The sequence below is a fragment of the Trichosurus vulpecula genome, chromosome 6 (assembly GCF_011100635.1).
Source record: "Trichosurus vulpecula isolate mTriVul1 chromosome 6, mTriVul1.pri, whole genome shotgun sequence".
NCBI classification, from domain to species: domain Eukaryota; kingdom Metazoa; phylum Chordata; class Mammalia; order Diprotodontia; family Phalangeridae; genus Trichosurus; species Trichosurus vulpecula.
The window spans coordinates 104,631,158-104,655,602 of NC_050578.1; the positions used below are offsets into that span (position 1 = coordinate 104,631,158).

General features: G+C 38.1%; 1 protein-coding gene across 1 annotated transcript in view; it reads left to right on the plus strand.

Moving 5' to 3' along the window:
* The window catches only part of IQCM (IQ motif containing M), a 244,553-nt gene that overhangs the window by 134,161 nt on the left and 85,947 nt on the right, over positions 1-24,445 (plus strand). The window contains exon 6 of the mRNA XM_036764995.1: positions 13,959-14,108. Coding sequence (XP_036620890.1) covers positions 13,959-14,108 — 150 coding nt within the window. The remainder of the gene's footprint in view (positions 1-13,958; positions 14,109-24,445) is intronic.

The following is a 24,445-nucleotide window of genomic DNA, read 5'->3' on the forward strand; positions in this document are numbered from 1 at the left end:
ACTGCCTCTGCTGCTGCTGCCATTGAGGCCCAGGGGCTGGGGCCAGACCACACTCCTCCCTCACCCAGGTCTGACTGACCTTTCCTACTCACCTTTTAAGTTGTCTTTAGAGTTTGTGGTTTGAGAAGTCTGGAAAGTACCCCAGCTGCCAGTGATTCAGTTCCCTGAGGCCTGCTCTGGCTCCATCTGTGACGGCATAGCCCACACTGGACTGTGCTCTTCTCTCAGCCTGGTGCAACAGACCTTTCCTGTGGACCTTCCAAGTTGTCTTGGGCTGGAGATTTGTTTCACTCTGTCATCTTGTGAGTTCTGCTGCTCTAGAATTTGTTTAGAGTCATTTTTTCAAGTATTTGGAGAGGTTTGGGGGAGAGCTCAAGCAAGTCCCTGCTTTTACATGGCCATCTTGGCTCCACCCCCCAGTCTGCTTATTTTTTAAAAAAATGCTTTAATTCTCTCTTTAAAAAAGTGATATCTGGTTTTGTTATTTTAAATCTCTGTTTGTTGCACTCTATTGCTTAGTGCTAGAACCCTGAATAAAAGCCAATAAACATGAAGAAGAGCTCTATGCTATTTTCTGGAAAAAACAGTGCAGGAGAAAGAGGTTCTCAACCTTTCAGGACCCCTGATAAGCTGGGTGACAGGAGCCCGGTGCAGAGAAGAGACATAAAAAGTGAAATTAGTGGACCTTTGGAAGGAAAGGGTGGGGCTATGGGTTTAGGAGGCCCAGGGCATCAAAGGTTGTTGTCTAGAAAGGTGAATTGGGTTTATTCTATGTAGTTCCAGATGAAGGAGTTACAATTAGTCAGTCAATAAGCTTTTATTAAGAACTTACTCTGAGCCAAGAACCCAGCAAAGCTCTGGTAATACAAATTGGTTGTTATTGTTGTTTGTCCTTCATTCCTAAAGAGGACAAATGATATCAGGAAAGTGATGTTTTGACTTGCAAGTGAATTGGATTTAAGTGAGGCAGAGCTGTGCAAAGTCATCAGCCTCATTCTCTCCTGCAGAGTCATGGGAGTCCTGTGGCAAGACAGGTCAAGACAACTAGTGATGGCCCTGCATGCATCTGGTAATACAAATACGAGAAAAAAGAAGGATAGTTCTGATCTCAAGGAGTTTAAATTATGATGGGGAGGGTGAAGATAACATGCATAAGAAAGCTGAAAATCAAGGAGTAGGGGAGAAGAAAGGGAAGGGGCATGATTGAAAAGTCTGTAATTCAGCCTGCTGAGAAATGAATAAATGGTTGGCCCATTCACCCTTGTTAAATCCTAGGCAGAACTATCCAATCAGAAGGAGAGACCACCAGGGCAGAGAATGATACATCAATAGGTAAATGGGATGGGGAGGTGGACCTTGGCTTAATATTAGGAAGGCATTTCTAACTCTTCACAACAACTTAACCCTAACCCTTAACTTTAGGTTATATCTGGAGGTTTTCAATCAAAGAAGTCAGATCTCTGGATCATAGAATCAAAACATGGAAGGGACCTTGGAGTTCTTCTGGTCCAACCACCTCTCCTTTTACAGAGGCAGAAATGGAGTGAGAGAGACGAAGTGATTTTCCTCACAGTAGGGGATGGATGTAGGTCTTTGGATGACAGGTCAAGGGCTCTTTCCTCTGCATTATGAATGCATGTCTGGTATGTTGTTGAGAGGATTCTGGCATGTGGCATGACCTTGGACCTTTAAGGGCTCTGCTAACTGGAAATACTTTTTTTAAGCCTAAACATGAAAGGCATTATCTTGTGAATCTTATATTTCGATGCTTACTAGAGGCTAGCAGCTGTACTTTCAAGCTTTGAGTGTCTTATTATTCTATTACTCTGATAAGTAAGAGCATTTGAAGTGTGCAGGGAGCTGAGTTTGTCTTTTGTCTGCCAGATTAAAGTCAGCTGCACGGATTTCATTTGCCTGGCCTGAGACTCGTACCTTTGATTTCTATTAAAATTAAAAGAGAGAAATGAAAGGCATGTGTTTTAAGACAGGATATTTTAAATTAATCACAATACTCCAGTCTATTATAAGAAAATGATGTTTCCCTTGTCCTAGCACTGACTTCCAATAATTGGAAATGTGCTTCTGAAAAGGAAAGAAAAAGGTAGAAACATGTTTTCAAGTTTCTATTTCAAATGTGACCACAGAACATATTAGTTGGAGTGCATCTCTGTTGTTTATTCAGTGTTTAGAAATGTGTTTGTGTTTCTACCTAAATGTCAAGAGAGATGAAAGGGACAAGAGTGTTAACATTCTCCTCCCCTCTGCTGGAAAATCACATAAATAATGTAAAGCTTGTCTGATTTTCTTGGCTGCCCAAATAAAGGAGAACAGGAATAAAATTAAGCTGTTAAGGTTGATTTATACTCACCCTGAAGCCATTCAGGAATAAAGAAGGGTTTGGGGTGTTTCTTCCTCTCCTGATCCTTGATAAATCATTAGACTTTGCTTGGGGTCCTTTTGTGCTTCTTTTCCAAAGAGAGCTTTCATTGGCTGAGGGATAGGGGGATAATGTAAAGCATAGGAGCTTAGATTTAGAGCTAAAAGGATTTAGTGATTTAATCCAAACCCCTCATTTTATCAAAGAGGAAACTGAGACCTTTGGGTGAAGGCTGGCTTAATTCAGAGGACCTGGGTTTGAATTCTGACTTTGCTACTTATCCCCTTTGTGATCTTGGGCAAGTAACTTTACAGTTATGGTCTTCAGTTTCTTCGTCTGTAAAGTGAGAGTTTTGGACTTGATGTCTAAGGGTATCTCCCAGGTCTAAATTTATGATTCTATTTCTATTTCCTGCTTCCTTGGATTTTCACAACACATTATATATATATATATATATATATATATATATGTGTGTGTGTGTGTGTATATGTATATGTATATATAATGTTTGCTCTCATCTCCACTCTTCAGAGCCCCACTTAAAGCAAAGCTCAGGGACAGCCTCCTATAGGAAGCATTTCCGGATTCTCTTTGTTGTTAGTGTTTTCTCCCTCCTAAAATTACATCATATAAGTGCTTTAGATCTCTTCTCCCAAATACAACAAATTGGGTCCCCAGAAGCTGGATAGTAAATCTCCATAGTGCTAAAGTTCCTGAGCCCCTTATTGGTATGTTTCCTTACCATGATTACTTATAGATATTTGTATCTATGCACCTTATTGTATTATTGCAGTATTATTGTATTATACGTATATATAATTGTGTACTATATATGTAGTTATATGTTATACATGTATAGTCAACCATATGATATATTGCATGTACTTCTATGTATTATTATATATGCAATATTGTTATATTATATACATATATTTAATTATACATTATCTGTGTATACATAATTTGTATTACTTATTATATATTGCATATATAATATATGCAAAAGTCTATCTATAGCTATACCCATACATATTATAGATACATACATATACATCTAATGTATAACATATGTGCTTATAGATATAGACATATAATGTATAATATATGTTTATAGATATATACACACATAATAAATATGGATATGGATATAGATGTAGATGTGTGTCAGCCAGACTTAATTAGCTCTTACAAATGGGTATTTTAAAGGTTGCAGTTGATAGGGGTACATTCTTCTTCCCATTCATGCAATATACAGGGGATGCTAGGATGAGCCTTAGGGAGTATATATGTGGCAAAGAGGCACCCCATCCCTCTGACTTGCTAGAAACACCTTCTCCCTTGTGGAGTACTCAGAAGCTCCCCTTCAGGGTGCTGCGGCTTTTCTGCTAGGTTCCTTGTAGAGATTTTAATCTGCCTTTCTTCATCAGGTCCAGTCTTACCTTGGCTGTTGATGCAGACTGTCACCAGTCACTACTAAAGCAGATATACCACAAGGACTAGAATTGAAGATGATGACAAAGCCCACATCTTCTTGTTCTTTGAAGTCCATAAGGTCAAGGTGGGGTGACCGGGTGGTCAGAGGAGACTGAGACCAAGGCTAGATCTCTTTTCCCTCCAAAGGGATTCCTTCTCAGGGGCAGCTGTACTCTCTGCCATCAGATACTTGAATCTAGGTTCCAAACTGGTTTGCTATTGTATAGATGTCCCTCAGGAGTGACAGTTTCCTCCATCAATCTGAATATACTTCTGGTGCAACATTACTCCAGTTGATCTTTGTTTTTTTTTCAAAAGATATCCAAATTAATCAAGGATTTTTTCCCACACTTACTCTAGTCTCTGACTAAATGATTCAATAGAGATGTGTTCTCACATACACAGGATATGGAGAGAGAGCATCTTATCAGTTACTCTAAAAGGGCAGGGTGGTTTGATTCTTTGACCCATTAAATCCCCACTCTTACACAAGGATGATAGAATTATAGATTTTTTTTATCTAGTTCAACCCCTCCTTTTACAATTGAGGAAATGGAAGTCCAGTGAGGTTAAGTGACTTACCCAACGCCAGAGAGTTGGCATGATTGAGATTTGAACTCAAGTCCTCTGATTGTGAATTCTGCTCTATTTCTGTGATTTCAATAGCATAGGGAACTCCTGGTGAGGAAACTCCATTGACCAATGTAAATCATCAACTTTTTTGTGGCATTTTAAATAGCAAGTTGTCCAAGGCTGTGAGAGTCCTAAGTGATCACTTACTCTGGATGCATATCAATGGGTGTCAGAGGGTGGATCTGAAAGGTCCTCTTCTTAAGACCTCTGTTTCTCAGGACGCCACTGTGTCGAGAACGATAGGAGTTCAATTATGATATTAGAGATTGTTGATCTTTCCACTTATTCTCACAGGTTGGGTCATTCAGTAGCACCTGGATACAATGGCTTAGATGTTTTGCCTTTCAGTTGTAAATCTGAATCCTTTTCTTCTTCTCCATCAGGGATCTTAAAGGTCTTACATTTCTTGGTTATAAGAAATTAGTTGCAAGAGAGTTTCATTAATTTAAGAATAAGGACTGTCTTTTTGCACTCCTTTTCCCTTGTTCAAGACATTTATCATTTTTCATCTTGATGAATGGGTCACTTTATTTATAAATTTTTTTTCTTTTTTTCTAATGAACAGGAAAAAAACTTACATAAAAATGGCATGACAAAAAACGGTGACATTCAGTTATTTCAAATCAAGGAAAATAAATGCAACATGAAGTGACTTAATTGAACTGTGACAAAAATCTTTAAAAGTACAAAATGTGGGCATTAGCAAGAACGAAGAATTGGCACTGAGCACAGTCATTCACTACTTGATTACAGATTCAGTCCCAGCTGATGATATTCTCCCCCGCCCCAACTTGGTGGCCTTATACGATTGGTCAGTGGCCTATGTGAAATAAATCAGTATTCTGATGGGTTCATCACATTCACATTGGAAAAAAATACCATCTGTTGACTTTTTTTAAAGGAGGCTAACATTTGTATTGGCATGGAACATATGAAAGTGTTTTTCCCCCCAAATTAATGATAAATTCATTAAAACAGCCTGTTCAAGAATGAAGTAAAGGTGGAGGATTAGCACTATTTTATCTTATTTTTTACTAGATATGCTGGTATCTAGGACCAGTATCTAGCACTACTATCCTTATCCCTGAATCCTAAAATTTAACTTTATCTTCATTTGACCATTTGCCTTTGCAAATAGGAGCAGGGGTTCTTAGCCTGTGCATCCATAGGCCTTCAGGGTCCTTGCATAGATTTCACAGGGTCTATGAAATTGGAATGGAAAAATAATTGTATCTTTATTTTTATTAACCTTTGATTTCCTTTGCAATTCTGTGAATTTTATTTTATGCATTTAATAACGTGATTCTAAGGAGAGATCCATAGGCTACGTCAGGGGTCAGACTTATTTTTGCTCCTTAGACCAGAGACAACATAACGTATTGGATTGAAATCTTTGAGACTCATGTTCTGTATCTCTTAAATACTGGCTAGATGATGCTGGTCAAAGTAGTAGATTTCTTGGTGCTCTAGGCAACTCTCTAAGCCTATACATTGCAAACCTGCATTAGTAGGTTTTCCTCCTCTAGGGATGCCTTTCATCAGTGAAGTCAAGGGTTCAGTCCCTATTTCATGTTGTGGAGGGTGAAAATGTAAAGAAGTGCGGATTGTAGCTAAACAATCATAAAATAGCTAACATTGATATAGGGCAGCTAGGTGGTGCAATGGATAGAATGCTGGGCTCGAAGTCAAGAAGACCTAAGTTCAAATCTGGTCTCAGACACTTATTAGCTGTGTGACTCTGGGAAAGTCACTTAACCTTGTTTGCCTCAGTTTTCTCATCTGTAAAATGAGCTGAAGAAGGAAATGGCAAACCAGTCCAGTGTCTTTGCCAAGAAAACCTCAAATGGGGGTACGAAGAGTCAGACATGACTGAAATGACTCAATAACCAAAAAAAGCATTTATCTGGTGCTTCCTATAGAGCTTTATAATTATGTGATTCTCACAATGACCTCTGGAGGTAGGTTATGTTATTATCATCCCCATTTTACAGATGAGGAAACTGAGGCCAACAGAGGTTGAGTGACTTGCCCAGGGTCACACAGCTAGTATGTGTCTGAAGCTAGATTTGAACTCAGGTCTTCCTGACTCCAGGTTTGGAGTTTTATCCTCTATACTACTTAACTGCTCAAACCCCAGATAATTGGGTTTAGGCACTGCACCAACACAGTGGTGAGTTCCATACTTGTTCACCTTTCATTTTCAACGACATCATGGGGTGATGTCTTGACTCATGTAGGAATGGGATTTAAGTGAGGCAGAGTTGCACAAAAGGGTCAACCTCTCTCTTTCCTCTGGAATTATCAAAGTCCAGTGGCAAGACAAAAGTCAAGATGACTGCTGATGGCCCAGGGAACAGTGGATGATGACCCTGGGGTCTTCAATGTCTGACAAAGCTCTAAGACTCCCCAGCACCTGCTTCAGCCACCTTCAGGGCTATTGGAGTAAATTGTTCTCATCTCCCCTTTCTGCCAGGGGAAGTCTGTATATACTTGGGGCAGACACGCCCCTAACTCACTGAAGGGTTTGTGGCCCATCAGTTACCTTCAACCTAGTTTAGCCCATCTCCCAACACAGTTTACCAGGGTGTGCCTGCTGCCTATGCTACAGCTTCTTGGAGCCACAGGTGACAGCTGGGTGAAAGGTGGACCCCAAAGATGGATGAGCAGCCCTGAAAAGGGCTCAGCAAGCCCTCACCCCAGAGGTGCTAGTCCTCCTTAAACACCACGTACACTCCACTAAACTACAACATGTTTGGAGAACACCCTTGTTGTAGTCCCAGAAACTCTGATCAGGACTTAAGCCAGAGACTAACCCATTTCTCAGATTCCTTTTGGCTCTGGATGGCATGGGAATGAAAGTTAAGTAACATAATTCGTATTCTAAAACATATTAGGGCAGCAGGTCCTAACCAGAGGAATGGGATTTTGTTTGAATATATTTTGATAACTATATTTCCTTGTAATCCTATGTATTTTGTTATGAATTTTAAAATGTTATTTAATATATTTATATTGAATTTCAATTAAATATATTTATACATTTATTTAATATATAATATTTAAATATTTCGTATCTATTTTAAAATGTGATACATTTAAAAATATTATTCTGAGAAGGGTTTCTAAGTTTCATCATATTCCCAAAGGGGCCCAGGATACACAAAAAAGGTCAAGAACCCCTGGATTAGTGAGAAATTGAGTTATGTATGTTCTAAGGATCTTAGAACAGTTTATTATGTACCTCACATTGTGGAATTTAACTGCAATGAATCAGAGGGAAAGATGGGTGGGAATAGCTACAATTACAGTTATTGATACTTTAAAGCTTCAAGAACCTATGATTTCATTGATCCTTTCACTGAAACTGATTGCAGCTCCCTTTTTGGTTTAATAGAGGGTTTCTTCTTAAAATAGGAAAGTAGTATAGGCAATGGATTATTAACTCCGTTTTTCAGATGAAGAAATTGAAGCCTGTGTCTTTCCCAGCTGGTGTCAGCTCTCTCTCCTTCTGTAAAATTATTTTTGTATTGTTTTTCATTGGATTTGGTCTTTACTTATCTGGGTACGTTATGTACCTGGAGGAGAATCTGGGCCCCTTGAAGACAGGGATGTTTTCACTTTTGCCTTGGTATCTTTGTAAAATGACTACAATACTAGCACCAACCTTTCAGAGTTGTTGTGAGGATCAAACAAGCTAATGTTTATCCAAAGCACCTGCCATAGTGCGCTTCACATACCAAACAATAAATATTTGTTGATTGGATTTGGATTTCTGAGTGGCTTAATTCATCCTCAGGTGGCCAACCTTCTGCTGAGGAGGTTCTCCCAACTCAAATTGGCTATTCCTTGTAGAAACTTACCCATATTGGAAGCCTTTGAGAGTACAGGGTCATTCTTGGCAGGGATCAGGCAATGGTCTAGGTCTTCAGAGCAGAATTAATAATAGGAAAAGCTGAATCACTTGCTGTCTTGTGTGATGCCCATAAAAATGTATTCATTCCCTCTAAAGAAAAGAACATGCTATATACTCAGTACAACCTGTTGTTCTTTCAAAATTGCACATACTTTTTAAAAACCATCACCGAACGTTGTTTTGATGGTAACAGTAATCACAGGTTATCTCTACATGAGGAAAGCATTAGGTACTATTTGAGTGAAGGTGATTTAGAAGGTTCATTTTCATTAGTGATGACAAATATAGGCTTCTGGAAGGCACAAAACTAGACAACTCTCCTGTGTGTAAGCCGTTATTTTTATCTGTGAGAGGCAACTAGACGGTGCAGCGGATACAGTGCTGGCCTTAGAGTTAGGAAGATCTGAGTTCAAATTTAGCAGTAGACATTTAATAGACATGTGGCCCTGGGCAAGTCATTTGACCCCTTCCTCAGTTTCCTCAACTATAAAATGAAGCTAATAATAGCATTTACCAACAGGGTTGTTGTTAGAATTAAATGAGATATTGCTTAGCATGGTGGCTGGCACAGATTGGGGACTAAAAAATATTCCTCTCCTTTTCCTTTTCCTTCTTCCTTCCCTTCCCTCTTTCCTTTCCTTTACCTCCCTCTCTCTCTCTCCCTCCCTTCCTTCCTTCCCTCCCTCTTTCCTTCCTCCCTTCCTTCCTTCCCTTCTTCCTTTCCCCTTTCCTTCCCCGCTTCCTTCCTCCTTCCTTTCCCCCTTCCTTCCTCCTTCTTTCCCCCTTCCTTCCTCCTTCCTTTCCCCCTTCCTTCCCCGCTTCCTTCCCCCCTTCCTTCCCCCCTTCCTTTTCCCCTTCCTTCCCCCCTTCCTTCCTCCCTTCCTTCCTTCCTTCCTTCCTTCCTTCCTTTCTTCCTTCCTTCCTTCCTTCCTTCCTTCCTTCCTTCCTTCCTTCCTTTCTTCCCTCCTTCCTTCCTTCTTTCTCCATTATGTATATTCTTTGCTTTCAATCAGTGCAAGTTGGTGGTGATATTCGATACCCCGTGATCCAAACAATAGCCTTATACTGGTGAATTCTGGTCAGGGTTTCCATTTTGGGAACGGGCCTAGGTTTGCCATGATTAATTCCTCTTTTGGTTATACTTATGACTATGGACTTTGCCACCCCATACCTGCCTTAGACTTCAACTTCTTTTTATATGTCATCTTTTGCTATTAGAGTGGAAGTGCCCTGAGGTCAGGATTGTCTTTCTTTTTGTTTGAATTTGTATCCTTAGCCTTCAGCACTGTGCTTGGCACATAGTAAGTGCTTAATAAATACTTGTTGACTGATTGTTGCCTGCCTTAGATGCCGATTTAATTAAACTAACTATAGTGAACTTAACTTGTTATACTAGACATTGTATTTCTTTTAAAATACACAACCCACATGATTTAATGCCATAACACCTAGGTACCCTTCTTACTAATCAACCAGTATGACTCCTACTCCTTCCCTATTTTTCCCTTTATGACTTTAAAGGGAGAATCTCTTGTCTCTTCTCTTTTGGAGTTTATTTTGAAGTTTAATTTCCCATTCTCAGCTTCTTTCACAACTGCAAATTATCCCTACTATCTCAGTCTCTCTCTTGCTCAACTACCTGACAAAATGGTGTCAAGGGAAATTGAAAGACAGAATCTTCCTTCCAGCATTCCTTTCTTAGAGCTCTTCTTTTCTCTTTGCCATGTGGCAGAAGCAAAGGAAAGAGATCAAGTTTACACAGTGTGACTTTCCTAAAAACCAGCGTGAAACCTCATAATTGACTTTTTTTTTCTAATCAGAAGGCAATAATATTTCATTCTCTCCTTATGAGATATAAAAAAAAAAACTCTCCCTCTCCCTAGTCGGTTGTAGAATAGGTCACAGGGAAAATGTGTAAGAACTGCAAAGGACCTCAGAGATCCTGTGGTCCAATCCTACATATTTTGGGATGAAAACTCTTTCCAGAGATGCATATTAACTTTCCCAAGGTCACAAAGTAAGTAACAGAAATAAGATTTGAACCCAGGTCTCTGATTTGTTGCTAGGTTTTGTCTGAAATTTTTATAGGAGAGTTTTAATATATTTCAGCTGATTTCCTTAACAATTGTTCAAAGAGAGGGCTAAATAGTTAACTAGCCTTTATTAAACTCTTGAACCTATCAGGCACTTAAAACTATCAGGCTAAAAAGAGGGAATACTGAAAAAGGCAAATACAGTCTCTACCAACAAGGATTTCACATTTTAATTGTAGGAGAGAACATATAAATACATTAGGTAAGTACAAGATCCTCTTTTCTGATGAAAATGCTTTCTGTTGAAGAGAAAAAAAAAACATTTATTTCAAGTGTCTTTTTGGGAAGATATGTTGATTTATGGTGGTGTTATTTTGGGTTGGCTCTCAGGAAAAAGTATTTCCCTATGTCAGTCAGTGATGGTCACTGGATCTGGTGATTAGGAGATCTTGGTGAGATCAGTTTTAGTAGAATGGGTGGGATGAAAGAGAGTTGATTAGGAGTTGAGGAGAGAGTGGATGGTAAGGAATTACAGGCATCAAATGTGGATGAATTTTCTAAGAAGTTTGGCAGTGAAGGGAATGTATGATATGGAGCAATTTGGGGAGACCTGAGCATATTTGTAAGTAGATGGGAAGTAGTGGGTAGAAAGGGAGATAAGAGGTCTGACTGCTGCAATTAGATCCTGCAGATGGCAAGAGGAGATAGGGTCAAGGGTAAGGTAGAAGCATTAGACATAGAAAATCACTTCTATTCTATTAAACATATTTTAAGCACCCACTGTTAAAGCACCAAGTTGGATAATGGTGATACCAGAGCAAAAATGAAGCAAACTCTGTCTTCAAAGAGTTTCTGTGGTTCTTATTTATTATATTATTATAAATAAATACATACAAAGTGTATCTAAAATAAGTTAGATTGGGAAGGAGGGCTAGTAAGTAGGAGATTAGGAAAATCTTCCCATAGGAAGTAGTAACCGAATAGTTAGTGTCCTGGAGACACTAGGCAACTGTTGTAGAGGAGTGGTAACATGGTCATATCTGTGTTTTAGGAATATTAATTTGGCAGCTATATGGAGGATAGATTGGAGAATGGAGAAGCTAGGGGCAGGTGGACTAATTAGAACACTGTTGTCATAGTCCAAGGGAGAGAGATGCCTCTTGTTCTGCGACAAGAGATGCAGAAGAAAGTGAGTGATGATGCTGAGAAATTTTGGAAGAATAAAGAAGAAAGAAGAGAGCATCTTTTTGTTGATTTTAATCATCTTAGTAAGCAGGAGACAAAGCTATTCCCTGTGAGCTTGGGGTGGGTGAGAGGAAGGGAGTTTCGGGGAGATCTTATTGAAAATTTAAATAGGGTGAAAAGGTATACAATGATTATGGAATCAGGGATAGGAAATCAATTTATTTCTAAACAGATAGAAGCATTGATTGAAAGGCACCTCCATCATTTTCCTAAGATCAAATCATGTATGTTTGTAACTTTGACATCTATTAGATCAGGAGAATACTACAAACATCATCATACATCTGTATTCAGTATGGCATTTGAAAAAAAAAGCTTCTCATGATAGAGATAGAGAAATGATGGCTTCACGACATTAGGAGGATTCATGACTGGTTGCAGTAATGGCTGGTTGTGTCTGTAGAAAAAAATGCCAGGTTTGGATTGAGAGAGGACATTTATTCAAATCCCAGCTCTCTCAATTACTGTTAGTATGATCTTGGACAAATCACCTAACCTCTTAGGGCTGCAGGTGCCACATCTGCAAAATGAGAAAGTTATACTATATCATGGCTCAAGTTCCATCCAGTTCTGGTGTTAAGATCCAGAAGAAATATGGTATGGATGGGTCTTGGGGAATGAATTTAGAGACAGAGAGTCTCACACCTCTGCCACTTTTACCACTCCCATAACTTTTAGCAGTCACTTAAATTCTTTGTTGTTCAGTCCAAACACAGAGGGTGGACTATATGATTGCTTAGCTCTCTTCAGTCTCTAAATCTACTATCCTAGGATCCTAATAACTGAATCTAATAAAAATATTCATTAAGACTATCTGGCTCACAGTAAGTACTTAATAAATATTTGTTGATTGAGAAATGGATTGGTCCATATTTAGACTATTATATTCAATTTAGAGTACATACCATTTCAGGGGGACATTGATACACTAGAAGTAATTAAAATCATGTTGCTGTTATGGTGATGCTCCACCGGCAGTGCACAAATATACCTATTTTCCCACAACTCTTCCAAAATTAGTTACTTTCTCTCAGTCTCTGTTTTTTTGTCAGCTTTACCAAACTTCTGGGTTTGATGTAGAAACTCAAAGTTGCTTTAATTTGCATTTCTCTATTAGTGCTTTGGAACATTTAAAAATAATATGGCTTTAAATCCATAATCAAGGACAAAGAAGCAAGTTTTCTGGTCTATGGATGGGGATAGAATTCATGACAAAATAAGCAAGAAAGAAGGCCGCAGAAGAAAAAATGGACAATTTTGAATACATAAAATTTAAAAGTCTGCACAAACAAATCCAAGAGAGTTAAGATTAGAAAAGAGAGAATTAACTGAGAGAAAAATATTTGTAGCAAGTTTCTCTGATAAAGGTTTCTTTTACAAGTGACATAGGAACTGATTCAGATTTATAAGCATAAGAGCTATTCCCCAACTGATAAATGGTAGGGACATGAACAAATAGTTCTTCTGATTTGTTTATGATGTCATCCAGGTCAAGTATCCATTTGGAATTTATCTTGGTGTCAGCGAGATGTTGATCTAAACCTAATTTCTACTGTTAACTAGAAACTACATAAAAAGAACCAAAACTATTTCAATATTGTTGGATTCCTTTGTAATCCTGTGCATTTTATTTTAAGTTTTTGAAAACATTTTTTTGAGATGGGGCTTGCAGGTTTTACCGGAACGGCAAAGGGTAGTCCACATCCAAACAAGGTTAAGAACTCCAGCTCTAAGACAATAAGTTATAGCCAGGTTTCTGTATGTCAGAAGAGGGTTTGCTTGCCAAAGAAATCACTGGTCCTAGATGCAAAACTGATCACCTATCTTTTCCCCCTTGTACTTAACTATAACCTATTTTCAAGCCAGCCTGTTTCTATATTTGTAGGCTGCCACAAGCAATACTGTTTTGCCTCCCCCTGAAATACTTTTTTGATAATCTGTATAGCTTAATGGTTGTTATTTAGTGTTCTCATAGTGCTCAATAGCATTGTTAAACATGTTTCAATATTTGGATTTAATATTTGGTGAACCTTTGCTATTAAGGTGTTTTATTCTAAAGTAAGCTGAACCATATTATAGTGGTTTTCTAAGAATTATCTTTGCCTTTTTTAAATTGTAGTTTCAAAATTGTATTAGAATGCAAAATCCTATATACATATATCCACACAAAAGCTATGTATTTATAGCTTTTACAGGAAATATTATATGAAATTTAAGAAAAAGTGAATTATGACAGATTTTATAAATATTTTCTGGCTCTTTTTTGCCATAGAATACAATGAAGTCCACTCTGAAGAAGTTAAAAAGGCAAAAGCTATTGAAATGATATTCACTCTATATCCTCCTGAAGGGGCCCACGTGAGCCATTTTTGGGGCCTAAAATCAACTTGGACAAGACCTATAGTACATGGAGAAGAAGCATATAAATATTTAGGTGAGGCATTGGACTTTGCCATTTCTTTTTGTATTAAAAGTGTTAATGGATTTTTATCTTTTAAGTTCCCAAGAAATGTAGTTAGATATTTGTTATCACCTAATAGCATTTAGCTTGGGGGGAGGGGGTTGCAATGGTTATAGAGCTGAAATGGAGTCAGAAATGCCTGAATTCAAATCCAGCCTCAGATACTTGCTAGCTGTGCAACTCTGGGTAAATCAGAGCATCAGTTTCCTCATCTGTAAAGTGGAGATAATAGAAGCGTGATTGTGAGGATCAAATATCTGTAAAGTCTTTTGCAAACTTTAAAGCATTATATAAGCACCAGCTATTTTTGTCATAAGTACCAGCTATTATTATTCCGTGGGCAGTTAGGTGGCACAGTGGGTAGAGTGCTGGACCTGGAGCCAGAAACTCTTCTTTGTGAGTTCAAATCTGGCTGTGTGACCCTGGGCAAGTCATTTCACTGTGTTTGTCTCAGTTTTCTCATCTATAAAATGAACTAGAGAAGGAAATGGCAAACACTCCAGTATCTCTGCCAAGAAAATTCCAAATGGAGTCATGAAGCATTGAACACAACTGAAAAAAATACTCAACATAATTATTCTAAGTCTCATGGTCCTTCCCACACTGATTGCTAAAGGTTGAGGAAACAGGTTTTAGATTGAGACAACTCTACTTTTATCAAACCAAATTCATTGGCTAGACACAGACAACTAAGGCAGCATATCATAGGCTGACCATAAGAGCCACAAGTGGAGGTTCTGCCAAAGGCAAGAAGGAAAGGGTGGGAGATGACTAGGCTTGGTCTCTGAAAATATTTGTGGAAATGTGAGATTAACTGAAAACATCTATGCATCTTATAATGTCTTAATTTTATTTGTTTCCCTTAGTGTTTTATAGTATGTAAGAAGTGTGTGTGTGTGTGTGTGTGTGTGTGTATGTGTATGTGTGTGCATGTGTGCATGCTCCCGTGGGCATGGGTGAGCTTGTGGGAGAATGCTTGTGCCTTTTTTTCAGGGAGCAGGGGGTGGTGTCGTATGTCCTCTTTCATGGTCTCGGTTGGGATTGGAACTGTCCTGTTCAGGGGGAGGGGTTGGTGCCTGGAGGACAGTAGGGGAAGCAGTGAGGCAAGTCTGGTCTTTGTAGGTAGGTGAAGAGGGATATCTTTAGTGGGGCGCAGGGGGAATTCACAGAGTATGATCGTGATGTCTTTGGCTTTGGCTCTAGAAGGACTAGTGTTCTATGTGTTCATGTACATGCATGTTCTGTGCTGTTACTGAGTATTTTTAACATGATATTGATATTACAGTTGTTTTTCTTTTTAATGTATTTTTATCATGTGCTTTGATGGCTAAGAGATAGAATTGAGAAAAAAATATTCATTATAGCTGTGTGTACTCCATATGTTGGGCCGGTGTTGGTTTTTACATTGGGATAATTTTTAGGCAAGAGCTTAATAAACCTTAAAGGTGGAGACACGCTCTAGTGGACTGCTTGTATATATAAGTATGGGAATCAATAAATGCATGGTAGAAAAGGGTATAATTAAAAAGCATAAACTCCCAGAGGTGAATGGGACCATAGTGGTAATCCGGTCCAATCTCCCACCCATTGCAGGAATACTCTCTACACCATCCATAATGAATGCTGCAGCCTATCCTCCACACAGCTGCCAAAGCATTTTTCTTAATGAGTAGGTGGTCTAATCCTGTCACCCTCTTACTCAATCAATTCCAGAGCCTCCCTATCACTTCTAGGATCAAATGTAAACTGCTTTTTGGCATTTCAAGCTCTTTGTAACCAGGCCTACCTTCTTATATATTACTCTCCTCTGCCCCATCTAAAGTTCAGCTGTACTGGCCTACACAATGCACCTTCTCTGTGACTTAGTATTGGCCATTTGTGATGTCTGGAATGCCTTCCAAACTCATTCATCTATCATAGAAGTCATGGCTTCCTTCAAAACACACTTCCACTGTCACCTTCTGCAGAAGGCCTTTCCCAGTCCCCACACCTCCTAATGCCTCCCCTTCTGAAGCTATCCTCTGACTTTCCTTTCTGCATCTTTTAGGTACTATTTCTAATCATAGTGAATCCCTCTTTAGAATGTAAACTCCATGAGTTCAGGGATGATTCTGACTTTGTAGCTCTGGTTCTTAACACAATGCATAGTACTGTTAGTACTTAACGTACAATAATACATTATTACAAAATGTTACACATTTTTGATAAAATGCCACCTTTTATTGAGTTGAAATATGTTTATTTAAGTTTTTGGTTCTTTTTTCATTTAAAGATCAGTTATTATTATTTTTAAAATTCATTTTTTTTAAATTTCAAGTTCTAAATTCTCTCTCTCTCTCTTCATCCCCTCCCAACCCATTGAAAAGGAAAACAATATGATACCCATTTTATATGTGAAGTCATGCAAAACATGTCAATTTTAGCCATGTTGCCAAAAAAAGCAGGAAAAATAAAATTTTAAAAGCATGTTTCAGTCTGCACTCAGTCTTCATCAGTTCTCTCTCAGGAGGCAGACAGTATTTTTCATGGTGAGTCTTTCGGAATTATCTTGGATCATTGCATTGATCAGAGTAGCTAAGTCTCTAATGGCTGATCATAATGAAATCTGTTACACAACTGGCCTTAGTTCTCTTATTATAGAGTTTAAATCAAATCCTTTTCCTTGTGTTTGTCAAATTCTTTGTGGATTTTCTGGACAAGAGCATTAGAGACTTGGATTCTAGTCTGTCCTCCATCATTATCTGTGTGACCTTGAACAAGTTATTTCCCCTAAAAATAGGAATAATAATATGCAAACTACCAGGAGGCAGAGGACTGGCTCATTTATTCTTTGAATCCTTGTCCTTTCCCCCTCTCCCTAACAGTTTTCTATTAGTGCTGTTTTCTCTATACTTTAGAGTCTGAAAAAGATCCCTTGGGCTCCTGTCCATTTCCCAATGTCCAGGATGCAGGAGTTGAAGGGATCTTAGAGTTCACTTAGTCCATCCTGCTCTTTTTATAAAGGGAAAAAAAAACCTGAGGTCTAGACAAGATTTACCCAAGATCATATAGAGAATAAACAAACTCCTTTGTGCCATCACCATAAATCATTTTAAGAGGTGAAATGCCAAAACAGAACAAAACAAACCCCCCCTAAGGGAAATGTTCAATAGTACCAGGAGTTTAAAATCCTTAATAAAAATCCACAATTATATGGATGATTTAACGTCTGCAATATACTTTACTCACAACTACCCTGGGAGACAGGTCGCGTAAGCATTATTAACCTCATTTTACACATCGGGAAATGGAGGCAATGGGAAGTGGTGTCTTGCCCGGAATTATATGTTTAGGAATCATTTGATGCAGGATTCAAATCCAGTTCTCCTGACTATGTTCTACATTGTGCTGTCCCTCAACAATTTAGGGTTGATGACGTGACCATGCTAGTACAATTTACTTTGTAAATCAGCTTTGTAGGACTCATTCTTTTTAACCTTCAAAAACAATGTATTAGACATGTTATTTCAAAGGGCAGTGGAGTCATCTTGAAATATCAATGTCTGGACCAGTTGTTTTGTTGTAGTATTCTTACCTGGAAATCAATCAGTGAGCATATGTTTATCTGATGTTCGCTATGTGATGCTCGGCATTCCTTGGCCCTTATGAAAAGGCCTCGGTTACTTGGCTCAATGAAGGATTCAGAATTCAATTTTATTAAGGATTTTAATCTCCTGGTCTTATTGAACAGTTCCCTTAGGGGAATTTTGTTTTGTTCTGTTTTGGCATTTCATCTCAATTCAATAAGCATTTATTAAGCACCCACTATGTGTAAAACACTGTGCTATATGCTAGGGATTCAAAGTAAACAAAAGGAACTCTTTCTCTCTTAATGAAGCTTACATTTTACCTGAACAATATAGCATTTAGACAAACATATACAGTCTAATTTTTTTTTTAAAAAAGAGCACCAGGAACTAGCAAATCAGGACAAGTTGAAAGGCAGAATCTGAGTTTGAACCCTGAAGCATCCTACAGTTTCTAAGAGACTGAGGAAGGAATATAATCCAGGTGTGCAAGGCAGCCTTTATGAAAGAATGGGGAGAGAAGAGGTGGAATGATGAGTTCAGGGAACCAATAGGTCAGTTTGGCTGAAAACACCAGGTGCGAGGTAGGGAATTATATGAAGACGTATCAGACACTGCTTCTGCCTTCAAAGGGCCCTCAAATTTATCTGAGAAGGGGATTAAAAGGCATTCATTGGTATGATATAGCCCTGACTCTGCATTAGAAATTCAGGGTTGAGAAGGATGACTCTGGCCTGAAGGCAACGGGGAAGGGCCTCATGGGAGGTGGAGTGGGGGGAGGACTTTAGTGCATATATGTGATTTAGGTAAGTAGAAGGAGTTGACTAGGTTTTTCTTGGGGGAAAATAGCATGAAAAAATTCAAGTTGTCAACAAGCATTGAGAGAAATGATTATCAATAAATGATGATTTGGGGAGATCTAGAGTTCTCCCCTTTTTCTCAAGTCCTGATTTCAAAACTTCAGTCTCTTGAAGGACATTACTGATAATGAGAATGGATGCCATTGTGCTCTACGCAGGTGTGGGTGTGGATAAATTCTTTCCACAGATTGCCTAAGACTGGTAGTAACTTAGAAGTAAATAATACAAAGTTCATTTGAATAGGCTCAGCTCCTCATTGTAATAGTCATTTATTAATTGTCAGCCAATCAGAGTTGATTGCCCCCCTCTGGAATAGCCCTCTTCCAATGGATATATAAGCCTGTCTCCATGATTGTCTTTGGTCTGAGAGAGAGAGACAGCCAAATGACTATCCTTTAATTGAAATGCCGGCATTATTAATAAAATGATCAAATTATTCAGAAATTATGTCTCTTGAACTTTTTAAATGCCACATCATTCTTAAAGTACTTACTATGTGGAGGTATTATGCTAATCACTGGAGTTACAAACAAAAGACAACCTCCCCAACCCTCAAACCCAATAAATTAATAAGAAGAGTAGCATGTGTTTAATTAGCTTGACCTAAGCAAGGGTTATGTTAGGGAAAGTGTAAAATAAGATGGTATAGTTAGGGTTGGGTGAAATAATGAAGAGTATTGACAGTAAGTAAGACAAAGGCATTTGGATTCAGTGTTGGAGGAATGGCTTATCTGTTTCTTAGATCCTTGGCTAGATGGGGTTTTCTCTCAGCTAGGAGAGTCTTTGCCCCGGGCTCCAAACTTAAGAATACCGACCAGAACTCCTCCAAGTTAACTAGTGCCCTAGGCTTAATTCTAGTTTTGTTTTGTTTTGCTTTTGAGCTAAATTTCCTGGTTATTGAGACATGTATATTGTTCAAAGACCTCTCTTCTGCTAGCTTAAGGTTAGAAGGGTGATGTGCTCCCTATTTCATTTCTTATAACCAAACTACTTAAATTTAGACTTTATCCACATAGGGATTATGCTTCTGACAAATTGCTTTGGACTTGGTGTTGTTCCCAATTTCATAATTCCAAAGTTCTTCCCCCTGCCCTCAATTCCCATACAATTGAGAAGCAATGGGAACAGCCCTAGAGCAAAACCAAGGGGGCAAGTTCATTATCTTTCCCTTGCCTAGCCACATTCTTACCTTTATTATGTATATTTGGGTACGATTTTTTTCTTTTTATCCCCAGCTCCTAGAATAGTGTCTATTCCTGTTTAAGTTAACATTTGTTGAATTGAATTTACTGGAAATTCTGGACTGTAAAAGTTATCCTTTAATTAAAGTTCTCTCCCCTCCCTCCCCAATAAGAAGGATTTAAATATCAAGAAGGTTATTATTTCATATGTGAGGCTGCAGATTTTTTATTTAAAAGCCACTTTTGAAATTCTGGCTCTAATGGAACACATGATTTAAAAAAGGTGGCATGTCATGATGAGGTCAGGTAGAGAACTCTGAGGAGAGGCAAAGGACAGCAGTTGCCATGGGGAGTATAGGCACATGACATGATTTTAAAGAAGTGAAGCTCCACATCTATAATATTCAAGTTGGCTGTTCTTTCCATCCCCCCTTGGGGAAGCAACCAAAGCCAGAGTCTGCCATCTTTTTGAGCTACAGTTGTTATTAAACCAACTGACAAGAGAGATGTAGCAGTTCCCTTGAAAAGAGATTAATTGATTAAAAGAACTTACTGTGGCTCAGGGACTCTTGAATCTACAAACATTTTAGGGAAGATAGCCATGGAAATTAATTATGTGTCCCACCATTAATACTGAGAACTTACAGGAGGTGGGACCTCCCACTTTTTGATTTTATACCCTAGATTCAGAGATGTATTATTACCAGCAGGAAATTGGGGAGTAGTTGAGAAGGAGCTCCTACCTCTTCTCTAAGCAATATGGTAGGGTCTTCGCAGATGCTATGGCATGCATGGATTTGTATGCTTGGGTGACTCCTCCAAATTGCGTTCCACATTACCAGATTTGTAACTTGTTAAATGGCACCATGATACAAGGTTAAAATGGAATAATAGATGCATCATAATCTTAAAATCTCAGCTTTAAGTTAAAAATGAACTTTTAAAATAATCTTCCAAAGGGCACATAGCTTTTCTTTCTCACTGGTATTCAAGGCATTACTGATGGCTAATGAATGAATATTATTGCCCTTACTTATCCTTAAATACCCTCTGTCTTATGTCTTCCTTACCATTTCCATGAATGGTAAGTGAACTTAGGCATATTTTAATTATGTTTCATATTTTACTTAGGCTGCATGTTTACCCTGGGAATTTGCAAGACATGTGTCTGGAAATTTGTTTCCTTGGTCCAAATTTCTATGTTCTAAATTTCAATCTATGCTCTATAAATATCTGATCTAATGGGAATATTATTTTAAAGTTACTGAATGCTCTATGAAAGGCAACGTGTCATATTAGACAGAAAGCCAGCCTTGATGTCAAGCCCTGCCTCTCGTACATGTTGGCAGTGTGACCCTGAGAGAGTCACCTATTTCTCAAGTGAAGGGTAGACACTGATCTGAACTGGTTGAAGGAGTTTCATTTTTGGAAATTCCCATTACCAATGAATTCACTTGTGGAGTAACAAAGATCTAGCGTCAAGTCTTATCTCTGATGCCAGCTAGGACACTGTAGAGAAGTCTTTTAACCTTTCTTAAAAACTCTTCATGACTAAATTATAGATGTGGTCCTAATCTGCATCAGTGGAGGGAGTTTTCAAACAAGAATTCCCATACCAAGGAAATTAAAAACATAGACTATATGCGTGTATGCTTGTGTGCTTGTATGTATGTGTGTAACATTCAACATCCTGAAAAATGTATGTACATATGAATGCACATATATGCACACATAGGTATATTTGTTTTGGAAGTGCATATATATGTATATATAATATGTCTATGTGATATGTACATATACACATATGCACATATATACATACATATATACATATATATGTATATATATATACATATACATATATAGGCATGTACACAGATACTATGCTGTGCACCTTGTTACCAAGTTTCTTAGGTAAAACATGGCCAGTGTTTTACTTGTGTTTAGCTTTTGAGCTGTAATTTAAAGATAACCATTGAGTTCTTTTTTCTGCCATATTTATACACAGTCACCTTGGTTTTGGGTGATTGGGTTTCTGTCTCTTGATGTGCTCCCTGGAATTTGTCCCCGGTCTAATTCATTCAGTTTGCAAATGATCATTGATCACACTTGTCAAGATTAAGTTGAGTTTGATCCTGCTTGCTAAGATGCTCTGTAGAATTAATTATTCTCCAATGAAAATGGGAACCCATGTATTAGATGTAAAGTACTCCTTTCATTTGAGGAGACCAAAGCTAATTTTGCTTGGTCTTGAGTATAGTACTCACTTACATACCCAAGCTTACTGATTCCTGTGATATTACATCTCCTTGTCACTCACCTAAGCCATGATGTTTTTAGCAGGTATAATGAATATACACAGAAAGAAAACACCTTATTACTAGAATACAGCATAGCAGTTGTGTCTTTCTCCCCCAGGCCCCTGTCCTCAGTTGGAACTTTAGGTGGAGGTGAAATGTGGTCTATCTCAACACTAGGTCATTTCTTTTCTTCTTCTAGCTTGTAATGCAACTTTTACTATACGTGCCATTTCTGATTTGCCTGTCTGAGTGTTGGAGAAAGAATGTCGATGTGTTTAATGTTAATGGATGCAGACAGCTAATTTCTGCTAAGTTAGAATTCACACTGAGTTGTCTAAATAATCAGCTCATTGTATGTGTGTACAAATATACACACACACACACACACACATATATATATACATACATACACACATGTATATATAATGTGTGTGTATATATTATATATATATGTGCATATATATATGTATGTATAGAGGGAGCTAAGGTGGTGCAGTGGATTCAGCACTGGGTGCTTGGAGTCAGGAAGATCTGAGTTCGAATTCAGCCTCAGATACTAGTTGTATGACCCTGGGCAAGTCACTTAACCCTCTTTGCCTCAGTTTCCTAATCTGTAAAATGAGGAGAAGCAAATGGTAAACCACTCTGGTATCTTTGCCAAGAAGACCCCAAATAAGGTCATGAAGAGTCAGACATGACTGAAATGGCTGAACAACAACGATGTCTAATACATATATATATATATACACATATATATATATATACATATATATGTATATATATATATATGTATATATATATATATATTATATATAATTCTTCCCTGGATGTTAGAATCCTATTCACAATATAGAGTTCACAATATCACTTCCCAACAGGAAAACTGGCAGTGGCTCCCATGATCTCTAAGGAGAACAGTATGAATTCCTTATCTTGTTTTTTTTAAGATCCTCTATAATCTGCCTCTCCTTCATATACTCTACAATGCAGCCTGATTGGACTCCTAGAAGAATCCATAGGGGATAGAATGCCCAGGATCGGGCAGACCTAGGTTCACATCCCCCTTTTGATTGCTGCCATCTCGCTGCATTTCTACCTTTATCACCTATTTATGGCCATGATTATTTTCTTTTGTATCCCCCAAACCTAGAACAAAGCTGGCACAGGTAGGTGTTTAATTAATATTTATCAAATTGAATTGAATATAAAGTCTTGGCATGAGGATCTTTCCTAATTAAAACTATCTTGTTTCCCTTAATATTGATCAACTGTCTGATCCTTGGAAAGCTCTGACACTTAAATTCTCAGAGCCTCAATATCTTCATCTGTAAAAATGGGATAGTACCTACTTCACAGAAGTACCTATATTACCTACTTCATAAAAATGGAAATTAGTACCTACTTCATAAAATCACTGTGAGATTTAAATGAGATAAAGCATAATAAAGGCTTTGCAACCTTTAAAAGCCCTTCATGTCAATTATTATCTAATTAATCCTTCATCTTACCTTGTCTTCCCCACCGATCTATATTCTCACCAGTCTTCCTCCTGTAACGTAAATGCATTATACATTCCCCCCTCATCTCTTCCTGTCAAAATGCTTTCCTTCTTTTAAGATGTACCTCAAAAGAGTGTCCTTGCCAGGAAGCCCTGATTCCCCCAGATTAAAAGGGATACCAACCTCCTAACATTAATTAGAGGACTTTGTCTTGACCCCTCCTTTGTTATCAACACATTTCATTTTGCATTGTGTGTGTGTGTGTGTGTGTATGTGTGTGTGTGTGTGTGTGTGTGTGTGTGTGTGTGTGCACATGTTGCCTGCATCTTATTTATCCTATTAAATAGTAAATCACTTGAAAACTGGGGCTGAGTTACTTCTCATTTTTGTATCTCCCTGATCCTACCAGAGTGCTAAGGATATCAGTTTTACCCAAAAAGCCCTTGTTTTATGACTAGGCAGATGGATAGATGATGGAACTCCAAAAATGAAGTAGTTTCATAAATGTTGTCTCACAGTTATTTCAGAATCAGAATTTAATGTATTTGGCTACCACTCTTTCCTTCATCTATGGAAAATCAAACAGAAAATCAAACAGAAGTGATTATTTAAGGTAACAGGTTTTGTTCCTCATTGTATGGAATTTATTTCAGCAAAATTGGTGATAGAGAGAATCTCTCTAAAGTAGATCCTGTTTTCCTGTGAGTTTCTTTCATAAAATGAGAAATATGTTCCCATGGAAGGGGGAAATACACTTCTGAATAGACTGATTTGAAACATTGTCTGAGGAAGGAATAAAAAAGATTGCCAGGATCCAGAAGACGTTGAATAATGAAATATCTCAGAGATCCTGAATCACAGAATTTGGAGCTGGAAGGGACTGTGGAATTCATCTAGTTTGTAC